Consider the following 14,324-nt stretch of genomic DNA (forward strand, 5'->3'; position numbering starts at 1 on the left):
TTTAAATTGCAAGTTGGAATAGCTTTGTAGCGCTCTGATGCCTGGCTTTAGTGAGGGGCAGGAGGAGGGAGGTTGTATCCAAGGCAGTGGGAAAGAATAAAAAATATGGACAACGTCAAGATATAATTCAGGTTAAAACAGAAGCCTAAACGATTTGTAGCTTGGTATCTATCACTACAGACCACCTCAGCCCTTTGTGTCTGGGGTGATGGAGGTGGAGAGGAGAGAAACAAAATAAGAAATTGAGATAGCTCATATGCTAAGCTTCTACACAAATGCGTTTCTTAATCATATTTCTCACTTATGAGTGATTTTGTTCATGTGTGTGTGTTTAAAAACAAGAACTTTTCTTGAATGGAAACCTCTGTTAATTTAACTGGTGGGTTTAACTGCCTCAGGTTGCTTAAAGAAAATACCTGCTTACACCTTCCTGTGCACATCCCTTCCACCTCCACACCTTTTTTCCTTAGGTTTGCTTCTATTTCTGTGTGGCCTTTATGGTGACTTGGGTTGTGACTGTTAACAGCAGTTTCTAATAAGAGAGGACTAGAAGTAGGTTTAAAAGAATATGAGAATGTTAAGTGTTTGGCACTTGTGTGTAAATAGATGTCTGGCATGTGTCTCAGTGTATTTTAGATTGTGTTCTGTAGCCAAAAATGCAGGGGGTTTTGGATTATGCATTGCTTTGTGTTAACTCCTTCCACTTAGGGGGAGATAGTCAAGTACTGAATGTGTCATGTTGGAATCTGGTGATCATGGGTCCATAAAAATGTTTTAAAATGTTTGGGTTACTCTTTTGTAAAAGAGAAAATGTTTTGTCACTTGTTTGAATTTTTTATTCTCGTTGTTAGCCTTCAGGAGGGAATTTCTCTGTTTCTGTTTTTCTTTTAATGGCATGTTGATCCTTTATGTTCTACTGGTTTGAGAATTTGCAGTTATCTGTGATTCTGCTTTCTTTTATTTTTTATATTTTATTGGTCTCCATTTTATATTGATTTTTTTCCCTATGATTTAAATCCATCCTTTTCCATAGTTTCTTCAGATTTGCTAATTAATCTCTGCTTCTCAGTTTTCCCTTTTTTAATCCATTATGCTTATGTTTTCCATATAAATCTTTCCCGAGTGTGACTTTTCTTGATTCCCAGTGTCTCCACCACAGATGCTCCCCTCTCTGTGCTCACTCAGTTTAGTTCTCACCAGTCAGCAGAAACCTTAATCTTCAGTTACACTGTTCACCTTATTATCTGTCTCACCCAGGATACAGCCTCCAAGCTTTCATTCATAGAGTTTTACCACACTCGAATGTTCTCTGTTCTTCTTTTCTTTCAAGACTCCTGTAATGTCCTGTATCTTCCATGAAGCTTTTCTTCAATTCTTTAATCTTTAATGATTTGCTTATCATTTACCATTTGACTCTATACTTACAGTCTTAATGTGCAAGATAGCATTTAGTTTCATTGTTTTGTATTGTTTTCCAGTATTATTGTTCGTTAATTTTGGCATACTGGCCAGATTGTAAGTTCTTTTAGAGTAGGGGCCTCCTGCTTTATTTCCTGTAAATTTTCTTTGGGTACAAAATGCTCAGTAAATTCTCACTGATTAATTCCCTTCCTTGAAGATGGTCTGGTAGTCAAGCACCTGGATGACATGTGGTAATAATTTGGTTTATCGCAGTTGCTCATGTTATGGTTGTTAACCTCTGTGTACCTAGAGTGTGGGAGGTCATCCATAATCATTGGTATTAATCAGTGTGATTTATATTTGACAGCTACAAATCCATGTGGAATTGATAATGGTGGTTGTTCCCACTTGTGTTTGATGTCTCCAGTCAAGCCTTTTTATCAGTGTGCTTGCCCAACTGGTGTCAGACTCCTGGAGAATGGAAAAACCTGCAAAGATGGTAAGAAGACGGTCTCCAAAGAAGGAAGAATTTTTGATAGCAGTTGGAATTCTTTATGATTTATTTTATATCTCTATAATAAGCTCTGTAGGTTGCAGTGCTTTGGGAGACTAGTCACTTAATCTCAGTCTTCACAATTGGCTACATGATAGGAGGGCTTTGTGTTCTATGGCATCTCTTGAATACTATTTTATGAATCATTTTAGTAATTAAAATTTTCACATGCTATTTATGAAAACAAATTAGGTACTGTTTTTTTCTCTATCAAATCTCATAGTCATTGATATCACAATTGATTCTTGTGGAAATGACTACTGAAAGAATACATTTTTAACAGTATTTATAAATAGCACTTATAAAAAAGAATGTCTGCAAGGAAAAGATGTTTAGTAAACTTTAACTATAAAGATTATCATGGGGTAGATATGTTTTCTAAAAAATGATTGAGTGATATTTTTAATTGCCTTTTAACAACAGAGAAGTGCCTTCAGAAGAAGAAAAGATTCCTTATTGTACTGTTTAAAGCAACCTCTTTCTATACTTCACCACCACACTGCCTCTTCTCCTTACTCACAGTTCCCTTTAGAGAGAGGGCATGTTGGAGAACTGTTCTCATTTAGGACATTTCAAGGGACTTCTGGTTTGGGAAAACACCAGTTCTTCTCTTTTTCTTCTTAATGAAAATGTTATTCTTCATTCTTAACCCTCTGGATCACCAACTGGTTCTCTAGCCACCAGCAAGACCTGGTAAGGAAATTTTTATATTTAGCAGTGGCTTCTTTATCTAACTCTGAAAAGCAGAAGCCTTTTATTTCGAAGTAGGTTAGAGTTCCTGGCAATGGGGTCAGGGAGTCAGAGAGATGGAATTGAGTCGGTGTACAGGATATTTGTCATGACTTGGCATTGATAAATTATCCTCCCAGTCAAAGGTGAAGCTGGCTGACTCTTGTCAGACAGTTTCCATGGCAAACAATAATTTGGTTTCAATTTAAAACAAAAGGTTTTTGTAATGTTGCTTTTTTGTTTAAAAATGTAGCCTGACTTTAAAACAGAGGATTTATGTTAGCAATAGTGGTCTGTCTACTCCCTCCTGGCAGTGCAAACGTACATGTTTAACTAGTATTTTGAATTTCAGTTAAACATTTGGCAGGTAGTAGCCTTAAGTTAACTCTTCTGTTTTGATCACCTTGCCAAATTAACAGTTTCACTTTCTGTGACTTCTTTGTTCGCAGAGTTTAGGGCTGGCTCCTTTTGGTAGTTAGCAGAGACAGTGAATTGTATAAAGTTATTCCTGCTTGGTGCCTGCTGTGGCATTTAGGGCTGTAGTTCCTCCAAGATAGGGTTCATTTATAATTAACTGTAAAGTCAGAAAGCTGATGCTGAGAATGTCACTCCTCTTCTCAGTTTCTTCTGCTATAATGCTGGAAATTTAATGGCAGTATTTTCTTTTGGACTCATTTCTTTGGTTGCAAATCTTTTTTCATTCTTTCAGATGCCAGCTTGCTTACTATCTTTTATTAGCTTTTATAGTTAGATGACTTTTTGCTAGTGGTTGACTTCAACATTAAAAATAAAAACAAACCAAAAAATTGAGCTTAATATTCTCATTCTCAGCTGTGTTTTTACTGAATTCTATTTTAGGTTAGAATGTTCCTAAATAAATCTGATTGAAAAGTCAGTGAAATAAAAATTTGAAAGTTTATTTTTTAATGGTAATAATAATAATAATAAAAAATAGCTAGTATTTTTTGAGTACTTATATGTTTGGTACATTTCTGAATTTAACATTTGTCTCCTTTAATTCTCACAGCAACCCTGTGAGATATAGGTGAAGAAACTAGGCTTAGAGAGATGAGGTGTTTGGCCTAACTTTGTTTAACTACTCGGATCCAACTCAGTCAGATGCGTAGCTCTTGTTCTTACCCGTTGTGTTGATCTACCTGATTCCCTCTCTCCTGCTGCTGTTCCCTCCTCCATAGCCTCCTTTGTCCTTACTTCTGTCAGGCATTGCCCTATAGTCCTCTCTGTTAAAACAGCTTTACTGAGGTGTAATTTAACATATCTTAAAATTCAGCCATATCAAGTCTTCAATTCAGTAAATTTATAGAGTTGTGCAACCATCACAATCCATTCAATTTTAGAACATTCTCATTAATCACAAAAGATCCTTTTCCTACTTTCCTTTAAATTTTAAAACATCCTTCTTGAACAAAGGACCTGTATCTTATGTTTCCTTTCTTTAATATCCAGCTGCTTAGCTTCTTAGTCATTACTTAGTTACTATTCATTATACCTTTAAGTAGCTGTTACTAATTCCAGGGGCTGTATAATGAATGAAACAAGAGGGAATCAAAAGTTGATTTGGAGAGCTCAGCCATTAATAGAACTTGACCTCATAGTCAAGCTGTTCCTATTTCATTGCATTACTTTCCATTTCCACCCTAAATAGACCCTAGTATCCTTTTATATGCATTTACTTTTCAATTCCTAAAGAAATTCTGCCTTCTTTATTTAGAGTGACTAAATTTTTCTTGTGGGTTGCACGTTTTTTCTTCATTTTTTTCACTTTGTTGTTCTAGGTGCCACTGAATTACTGCTTTTAGCCCGAAGGACAGACTTGAGACGCATTTCTTTGGATACACCAGATTTCACAGACATCGTTCTACAGCTGGAAGACATCCGTCATGCCATTGCCATAGATTATGACCCTGTGGAAGGCTACATCTACTGGACTGATGATGAAGTGAGGGCCATACGCCGCTCATTCATAGATGGATCTGGCAGTCAGTTTGTGGTCACTGCTCAAATTGCACATCCTGATGGTATTGCAGTTGATTGGGTTGCCCGAAATCTTTACTGGACAGATACTGGCACTGATCGGATCGAGGTGACAAGGCTCAACGGGACCATGAGGAAGATCTTGATTTCAGAGGACTTAGAGGAACCCCGGGCTATTGTGTTAGATCCCATGGTTGGGTAAGAAGCTCTGCTGATAGAAAATTTTGCCAGGTGTTTCTGTTTTCTACAGGTCCCTAAAAACACTGACAGAAACAACATGAAGTATATGTTGGTTTCCAACAAATAGCTCTTTAATGGCTGTCCATTTTTAGAATATAGTGATTGGAATAGAATATCAAATTAAAGAATTGCTAGTTTTTTCATGAGTGTTTTGAATGCTTTTTCTTTCTAAATTAAGTCCATGTTTGCTGACTTTGGATATTGGCTGCAGATTTTGCCAAAGTTACATCGTGACCATGAAAAATATGGAAAGAAATTGTTTTTAGAACTCTTTGTCTTCCCCTAGATGATTTAATTTCACCTCATTTTCAGTACTTCTAAAATTATATGGTAAAGGGTATATCTTACTTTTTAATGTATCCTCAAACATATGAATGAATGAATGACTTGATTTCTAAAACTTTGTCAGGCCATGCAGCTGTATGCCTGTTTTTTTTTTTTTTTTTGGCTGTAACAGCCTGACCACAGTCCAGGGAAACACAGCTTTCGACATGCTTACCAGTGTTATTTGTTACTATGAAATTTATTCTGTGGGGAAACATAGTGATAAATGATTACAGCTCAGTGTATTCCAGTGTCTTGGAGCCACTTAAACTCTCAGGAGCCACAAGAATCACTTAGCTCTACAGGAAAAGTTAGTTACTTTGGGAATTCAGTTTGCCATCTGAATATTATTACTACTGGGATAACCTTTTTGTGTTAGAGATGACAGGCCAGCAAGAGAAAGAGAAGACTGGGGGAAGGAGCACAACATATTTTGAAAAGAACGTATAACTAAAAACAGAATCTCATTATCAGAAAACATTTTCATTATCCGTTCTAGAAAACACTGTTTGATGTCAAAACTTTCTAGAAGCTTATACACTGCTATTATAAATGTCTTGAACATACTCTTTGTGTGTTGTAAGTCCTGTGGGTTTTTTTTTCCCCTTCTGTGATGTTAACTGATAACCAATGTAAAAGAGGGTGGATCTCACCTTTAGGATATCTGAAGCTTCATGTTTATTATCTGTTTTTAGCTCATATTCTTTGTACTTCTGTAGGTACATGTATTGGACTGACTGGGGAGAAATCCCGAAAATTGAGCGAGCAGCTCTGGATGGTTCTGATCGAGTAGTGTTGGTTAACACTTCTCTTGGTTGGCCAAATGGTTTAGCCTTGGATTACGATGAAGGCAAAATATACTGGGGAGATGCCAAAACAGACAAAATTGAGGTTTGTTTCTTGCTTTTTCACTTTAAAACCAGTTTTATAATGGTTTTTTAATTGATGGTAATTGGATGCAAATATTCTTATCTCTTCACTGGGGTGACAGAGGTGTCTTGTATAGAAATTATACCCAACCTTCGGGATTCTAGGGATTGCGTATTTTCTTCCACCTAACCCTGGGATTTCTCAGTTATCCTGGCATGAGATGTACGTATTTATCTATTTCTAGTCTTAAAAGCTTATGCGAATGATTTTTCTCATTATGGGTAAAGCCACTGCCTGAATTTCCTAGGGGCATTTTGTACAAACCAGATATGACTGGAAGAGCTGGTAGTCACGTCAGGAAAACAAAGCCAGTGTGTGTGTGTGTGTAGCTTTTTTGGTGGTGGTGGTGTTGGGACAGGTGGTGGCATATATTAAGATGGTTATATGCAAACAGGTTTTAAATTGATTTATGAACTGTCTGGGAGAAAAATTAATAAACCAAAGCTCTGGGAAAAATATCTACCAAATGACAGGTAAGTTGCGGTAATCAGAATAGAATTATGGTGGAAACAACCACCATATGTGAATATTTTATCAGATTATTTTGTAAAGGGCATATATCCTTGATATTGAGTGTGAAGTCTAAATTTTATAACTTTGAATTGAGCTGTACTAGAGGTCTTGTGGATCACATTCTTAAAACAGTTTTGATCACGGTATTTCTTTGGAGAATGAATGACTTCTCGTATAAGGAATAGCTTTGAATGACTCTTCACAGCCACAGCAGGTGTCTCCTAATAGATGATTTGGGCTCTAGAGCAGTTACTTTAGAAAGGTAATTCTTAGGAGTTTCAGGGACTCTGAGGGAATAATGAGTTAAAAGGCCTTTCTTTCAGAACGGAATCTTGGAATAGAAAAAACCCTTTAGTATTCCACCAGGCTTAAATACTGAAAATCATCTCCTACACTTGCAGCTGGTTTCCATTAACAGAAAATTTTACATAGACTTGACTATATAAATTTTCTCCCTGCTGTTACTGTCTCACTGCCCCCACTCCCTTTAAATCCAAATTGGAGTTTGAATCTTTAGCAGCTGGAGTGCAGTGCTAATGAGACAGAGGTCATGAGTTCACTTTTCAGACAGGCTGTTAGCTTCACTGGGGTAGGCTTGAGTACAAATCATACACCATTCCCAACGAATTTGCAGATGTGTATTGTTGATGAGCTGTGGACTATACGTATGAGTATACATAGGTATTACTACTCTTAGAAAATCAGTTCAAAGCCCATCTGTCCTAGAGGAATGTCTGCACATAGGGAGGAGTGTGTAATTTACATTAGAGAAGAGCACTTGTTTCATTATTTTGTAAGATTTTAAAAATTCCGTATTTGATGTTAGCTTACTCTGGCTGACTGATTAGATTGTAAAGAAAACATTTGTTTCTTTTGGGGAATTTTTCAAGTCTGATTTTCCCTACTTTTGGTCACTTTTAGCACTTTAGAAATTTATTCAAAATCACAAAGTGTTCAGGAGGGATTCAGGTAGAGAAATAGGAATTTATAAAGGTTCTGAATGACAGTGTTTAAGAATAAAAATGAATTCACATTATGTAACTATATAATATTCATTACATGAGTTTTATTTTCTTAGTTTGCAATAAGTACAGTAAGTCTTAAAATTTGTGTTAATTCTGGCCTCTTGACATCTCTGTGTGTGTTTGTGTGTGTGCGTGTGTGTGTGTGTGTGTGTGTGGTGTTATTTGCTTCCTCACTTCTTTCTTTCCTTCTTCCTTGACTGGTGCCAGCATCCTAAAGCTTGCCTTTCAGATCTGTTTCTCTTCTTTGAGGTTTGCTGGAACACAGCTGCTGTTTGTTCCTTGTTCTCTTTTTGACAGATTATTTGGGGTTGGTGGTACATCTACTTCCTCCAGATTATACCCACGAAGACCTCCCCTCATTGTTTCCCCTGAAGAGTCTGATGGAGTTTCCCTAATTGAGCGTTCAATGCTTTTGTCACTTCCCTTTTACAGACACATCTGGGAGATAAAGAGAGCAGATACTATTATCTGTTACGATCTAAATACACAATGACGTGTAAAATTGCTGGTATATGACAAACTATGGAAAGAGCATAGTTTCATCTAAATTAATCTTGTGTAACTAGGGGAGAAAGAGTGTTAGTTTCCCTCTCTGAGGCTAATAGTGATTATAGGAGCAGCTGTCACCACCAGCTTGGCATCTGGCTTTGCTTGGTAGCAGTTCAGTTATAGCCAGCTTGAAAACTTTTGGGAAGACACATAATTTTTAAAATGTTTCTTTTTCTAAGCTTCCTTGCTAGGCTCTTGTGTATCAGCTGATCCTAGGCACTGACCCTGGTCTAGGTCACATGCTCCTTGCTTGCTAGTTCCCTTAAGAAAGCTTCCCAGTTTTTGTCCTGCACAAGAATGAAAGCTGCTTTTTCCTGGAACTATAAGAAAATATTAAATTGTGGTTGTAGTAGCCCTGTTCCCTTCTGGAAGACTTAGAGTTTACTCGGGATATGTTTCTAGTACATTTGGGAAGAAAAGCTAGATATTTGGTAAATTATCATGTAGCAAGGTAAGGCGTAGTAAGCGCTTGTGTTTTGAGTGGCTCTTAAGAGCTCAGAATGTTCACTAGCTTATGCTCTCTGCTCCCTCATTGGAGATTCCTTTAATCAGGTTCTCATTCCCTTTTTTTTTTTTTTTTTGGAAGTGGTGATGTTACCACATGCTGGATGTGTTGGGGAGCTGGGTCTAAGGATTGGGGAAACCAGAGAAGAGAGATGCGGAGCTCTGAGTCTCAGACTCAGTTTTTATTGTACAGAGTTGCAAGAAAGAATGATTAGGTTTTCCTGAGGTTTATAATCAACTTCTGCAAAGAGGGATGGGGTACAGGGAATTGCTAATGATGTCATATTTTTTTAAAACACGGTCATTGTATTGGCTGGTGCTTTAATTTAAGAATGTGTTCGTGAGGATGTGTCTGATTTCCCTACTTGTCACGTGATAGTAACCACTTAATTGTAGGTGTTATTTAAAAGGTGCTTGTTGGTACTTGTTTACGCTTCTTCATTATGCCGAAATCACTTAATCACCTTTGACGTACAGGCCTCTAGTTTACTTGTCTGCACTGGGCTCCCCTTACCCCGCCCCGCCCCCAAGTGTTACTTTAGTGTTCTGGGGCTTCCTGATAATAAATACTAAAGCATTAGAAGAAAGGATGGTTTCTGTTTTTCTGAAGGGGGGACAAACAAGCCTTTATTTCTGTTTTGTGAGACCGTGCAGTAGGCAAAAACACCTTGTGCCTTAACAGCGTTCTTATTTTTCTTGGTCAGGTTTCACCGCCAGAAACGCTTGTTGCACTGAGGGCCAGCAGTACTGCTAATGCCAATAGTGAACACATATCATAGATCACTTCAAGTTTAAAGCCTTTTCTTGCCGTTGTATAAAGTTAAGAATGTACTGTTAGCTTGTATTTTCTTCAGGATACCAGTTTAACTGATTGACAAAATTAATGTGTTTCCATCACTGGTTTTATTGAAAATAATAATACTGTCTTAGCTGGAATTTTCTCATTACATACTTTTTATTCATTTTTCCCCTTTTCATTTCTGAGCTTATGCTGACAAATGCAGCAACATCTTGTAGTTGTAGGTAGAGAGAGAGATTTTCTTGTCTATTTCAAGGGCATGTAGAAAATAAATCCCTTTTATTGTAAATTTCCCTACTTTAGAGAACACAGTGCCCATAGGTAGTTTTGTCCAAATCTAATTATACCCGGCACAACTTTGTTGGGAAACAGAAACAGAGATTATTGGAGCCTTGAGTACCAAGAAATTTTTGAATAAAGAGGGTATTATTATGTAGGATGTGTGCTGAAAACTTGGCGTTTGGTGAATGTTCTATTTCATAGCCTAAGCCTGAAATTGAAGGACTACGTTTTCCTCTCATGACAGCTTCCTCTATTTTATCAGTACTCTAATAGAGAGATTTGTTTCCCAAGTATTCAGATTTCTTTTTAAAGTAATTTCTTTGTCTGGCATCTTTAGCCTGTGTATTGTGAAAGGCTGTTAAAACATACAAGGACCCATTTATGGTGATTTTTCTTATTGTTTGATTCTAAGGTTAATTCTTCCGTAGGAAATTATAATAGTATAATCATCTGTTGTTGAGATAAAGCTCTTCTGAGTGTATGGCATGTACCAACAAGTACTTCCTTTTGAGTCTGCCTTAAAATTGATTTTACTTTCAGTTTTAGAGAAATGTTCAAGATAATGAACTTAAGTACCTGATTTTTGCCATTTCTACTATACGACGCTATATGTGTTGTATGTGTGAATATTTTCCCCTCCCATCTTTTTGACATGTAGTGACAGAAGAATGATACTGATAAATTCCATGGTTAGATTCCTCAGCTCAACAGAATACCTGAATTTTGGCCTTTAGTCACTGAGTTGTGAACATGGTTCTGTCCTATTGTATCAGCTTGTATCTGTTTGGGGTGTATCTTATGATGCTATATCTTTGAGCTCCTGTTTGAACTCCTATCTTTGAACTCCTATAATTCTAAACTATTTAACTTGTTATCATCTACAGCAGCTGGAGTAGTATATTATCCAATTATGTGCTGTCATCTCATTATCCACTCTGCTTTTTCTGGCTCTAAAAAAAACTATTGCATGTACATATGAGGAGAGAGACTTTGCTTGATGATAGTTTCCTGAACGGCTACAACAAACCCTGGAGCTTCATCAAACAAGATACAGTTGCCTCACTTAGGAGTTAGTATAATTTCATCTATGTAAATTAGGATAATCTGATGTATGTTGGTACTTAGAAAGCAGTTTAGTGACCAAGTTTGAACTTGCTCTTGGATATTTATTTATTTATTAATTTATTTGAAGTGTAGTTGATTTACAGTGTTATATGTTAGTTTCTGGTATACAGCACATTGATTCAGTTATACATGTATATCCCTTTTTATATACTTTTTCGTTACAGGCTATTACAAGGTGTTGGATATAGTCCCCTGTGCTATAGTGTAGAACCTTGTTTATCTGTGTTACATATAATAGTATCTGCAAATCCCAAACTCCCAGTATATCCTTCCATTCCCCACTTTCCACTCTGGTAACTGTAAGTTTGTTTTCTATGTCTGTGAGTCTGTTTCTGTTTTGTAAATAAGTTCATTTGTGTCCTTTTTTTAGATTCTACATGTCAGTGATAACATGTGGTATTTTTCTTTCTGGCTTACTTCACTTAATATTATTATCTCCAGGTCCATCTGTGTTGCTGCAAATATCATTATTTTATTCTGTTTTTTTCATGGCTGAGAAGTATTCGTGTGTGTGTGTGTATGTACCACTTCTTTATCCAGTCACCTGTCAATGGACATTTAGGCTGCTTCCATGTCTTGGCTATTGTAAAGAGAGCTGCTGTGAACACTGGGATCATTTTTTAAATGTTATGCTGTTATACTTTTTCTTATGTTTTAGTATAAAACCATTTAATATGTGGGGAGATGGTTTTAGTTTCAGTCTGATTATTTCAGAAGTACCTTTCTTATTCCTTCAGTTTTGGGACTTCTGAAGTAAGAGTGCTGATTTTAATGTCCTACTTTCTTGAGAAGAGAGGTCAGTCAGCCTCTTTACAATTTATAGCGGCATTTAGTTGTATGGATGGTAATCTCTAGATCTTTATTGAAACATTTTATAATATTGGACTCTGACCTAGTTATTGTTTGATTTTGCCATTTAACTTGATGCATTTAGATAATTCACATAATCTCCGGTCTTTGTATTTTGGCCAATGAGATCATTTGAACCAGATGATCTTTAGGTTCTTTCCAGTTGTAACATTTTCTCTTTTTCATCCTAACTGCATATCTTAGCTTAAAAACGGATAATACATTTTGGAATGGAAGAGTTGCTGAAAGGAAATTTATATTGCAGATGACATGAGTATTTTCTTTTTTCCTTTAAACTTTTCCTGATTTACTGTGCATTTAATTCCTGTTACCTAAAGAAAACTTGCCTGTTGGGGGCTCAGTGTCTTTAGTAATTCAGTTTTACTGACAGCAACTTCTGGTAAGCTATTAATTTAGATTTTGCATTGACCTGTATACAAGCTACTCTATTATTAACGTGCATAATAGGTTTAAATAAATGTTTAAAGATGTTGTTTGAAGCTTGCCAAACATGTAAATGTTAATGAGTCCATGTAAAACATAATTTTTCAGGAGGTTATTTCCCTGTAGCTGGGAACTATTATACTTCTAAAGGGGTCGTTGAGATTTTATTTTTAGAAGGTTTGGAAAGGGTAAACAGTCATATAATGGCAAGGACCATAGTTTTGGGACTTCTTGGGAGGAAATTTGCAAAACCTTGAGCAGTGTTAACAGTGACAAGTATTTTAACTTCTTGCTTCAATGTAAAGTTATTACCAGCTATTTAAGGATTCTGTGTAATAGTCATTCCTAAAGTTATCCATAATGAACAAAGGATTCTCTTTCAATTTTTTCCCACTTTAAGTGTAGTTTACCACTTAAAAATATTAAGAATGTTATAATGCAGGCCCTGTATTTTTTTTGTTGTTGAACTGTAATAGATTTCCCAAACTCTTCATTCATTGTCCTATGATTTGTTTTTTGGTAGATTTGATCTGAAATAACAGTCTCAGGAAAGGAGTTAGCATGCCTTTTATTGTACTGAGATTTTCAATAGAGAAGTATTTTGTTATTTCATTTGTAAATTTTTTGAGCTTCTGAAATCTGCCAGACTTGTTGAGTTTTTAAGTGGGACTGAAATTAGAGGCTTTCTGCTGTTAATATAGCCTCTTTTCAAGGTTTTTTGTTTTTGTTTTTGTTGCTTACTTAATTTTGATTTTGGATTGATTTATGACTTGATTTTTATATTTGATTGAGATTTATAATACTGCTTTTGTGTTTTAGTTACATTGTTATTCTTAAGATATGAAAAGGAAAAAAACCCAAACCATCTGTGCCACAGTAGATTTCATTAATCTGCAGATAGTAAGCAAACAATGTTTCTTGGGTTTTCAAAGTGTTCTTTGGAGAAAAAGCTATGTTCAGACGATTTTGATGTTATCAGATGGTTTCTAGATAGTTCCATATACTCACACAAACATTTGTTCTTTCTGTTCCAGGCTTCTCTTCCAGAATTCAGTAGTACGTGGTGCTTTTTGCTTAGTTAGCTTCTTTTGTTTCCTCAAGTCAGAAAACTGTTTACAAAGAAAGCAATGGAATTCGTTTCCCAACTCCTAATACTGTACTTTTTATGTTGAGTTCTGTTGCCTCTTTTTTTAAACTGTTCATTTTGAAATAATCTTAGACTTCAACAAAAAATTTGCAGGAGTAATAAAACTCTCACCCAGGTTCATTTTATAAACTCATAGAATAATGATCAACACCAGGAAATTATATTGATACCATTTCCATTATTCCTATTATATTTATTAGTTGGTATGTAAGGAAGAGCTGCCTCCTCTCCTGTTCACTCAATTATTCATATATATGTAGATACACATATATGTATATATCTGAATGGATGGATGTTAATTTTATTCTACAGGTTGTATCCCGTTATTATTATATTGTTGCAAAAATTGTCCCAGAATTGGCATTAGGAGCACCCTCAAGGTGATTTTTGTGTCCTTTTCACATACCTCCATCTTTTTTTTTTAATTGTAGTAAAACACATAACATAAAATCTACCATCTTAACCATTTTTAAATGTACAGTGGTGTTAATTATATGTACATTGTTGTGCAAGATCTCTAAAACTTTTTCATCTTGCAAAAGTCAATCTCCATACCTATTGAACAACCCCCCCCCCCCACCAGCCCCTGGCAACTACTATTTTACTTTCTATTTCTAAGAGTTTGATTACTTTAGATTCCTCCTATGAGTAGAATCCTGTAGTATTATCTTTCTGTGACTGGCTTTATTTCATTAGCATGTCCTCAAGGTTCATCTATGTTGTGTACTTTCTAAAGGCTGAATAATATTCCATTGTATTTATATACTGCATTTTCTTTAGTCATTCATCTGCTGATGGACGTTTAGATTGGTTTCACCTCTTTACTATTGTGAATACTGCTGCAGTGAACATAGGCATATAAATATCTCTTTGGGATCCTGTTTTCAGTTCTTTTATACCAGAAAGAGGATTGCT

General features: G+C 35.9%; 1 protein-coding gene across 3 annotated transcripts in view; it reads left to right on the forward strand.

The window, feature by feature from the left end:
• LRP6 (LDL receptor related protein 6) overlaps positions 1-14,324 on the forward strand; it is a 126,089-nt gene that overhangs the window by 61,974 nt on the left and 49,791 nt on the right. For all 3 annotated transcript variants that reach the window (XM_015235650.3, XM_006199867.4, XM_031670661.2), the window contains 3 exons: positions 1,769-1,900; positions 4,480-4,876; positions 5,962-6,133. In XM_015235650.3, coding sequence (XP_015091136.1) covers positions 1,769-1,900; positions 4,480-4,876; positions 5,962-6,133 — 701 coding nt within the window. The remainder of the gene's footprint in view (positions 1-1,768; positions 1,901-4,479; positions 4,877-5,961; positions 6,134-14,324) is intronic.

The sequence above is a fragment of the Vicugna pacos genome, chromosome 34 (assembly GCF_048564905.1).
Source record: "Vicugna pacos chromosome 34, VicPac4, whole genome shotgun sequence".
In the NCBI taxonomy this organism is placed as follows: Eukaryota; Metazoa; Chordata; class Mammalia; order Artiodactyla; family Camelidae; genus Vicugna; species Vicugna pacos.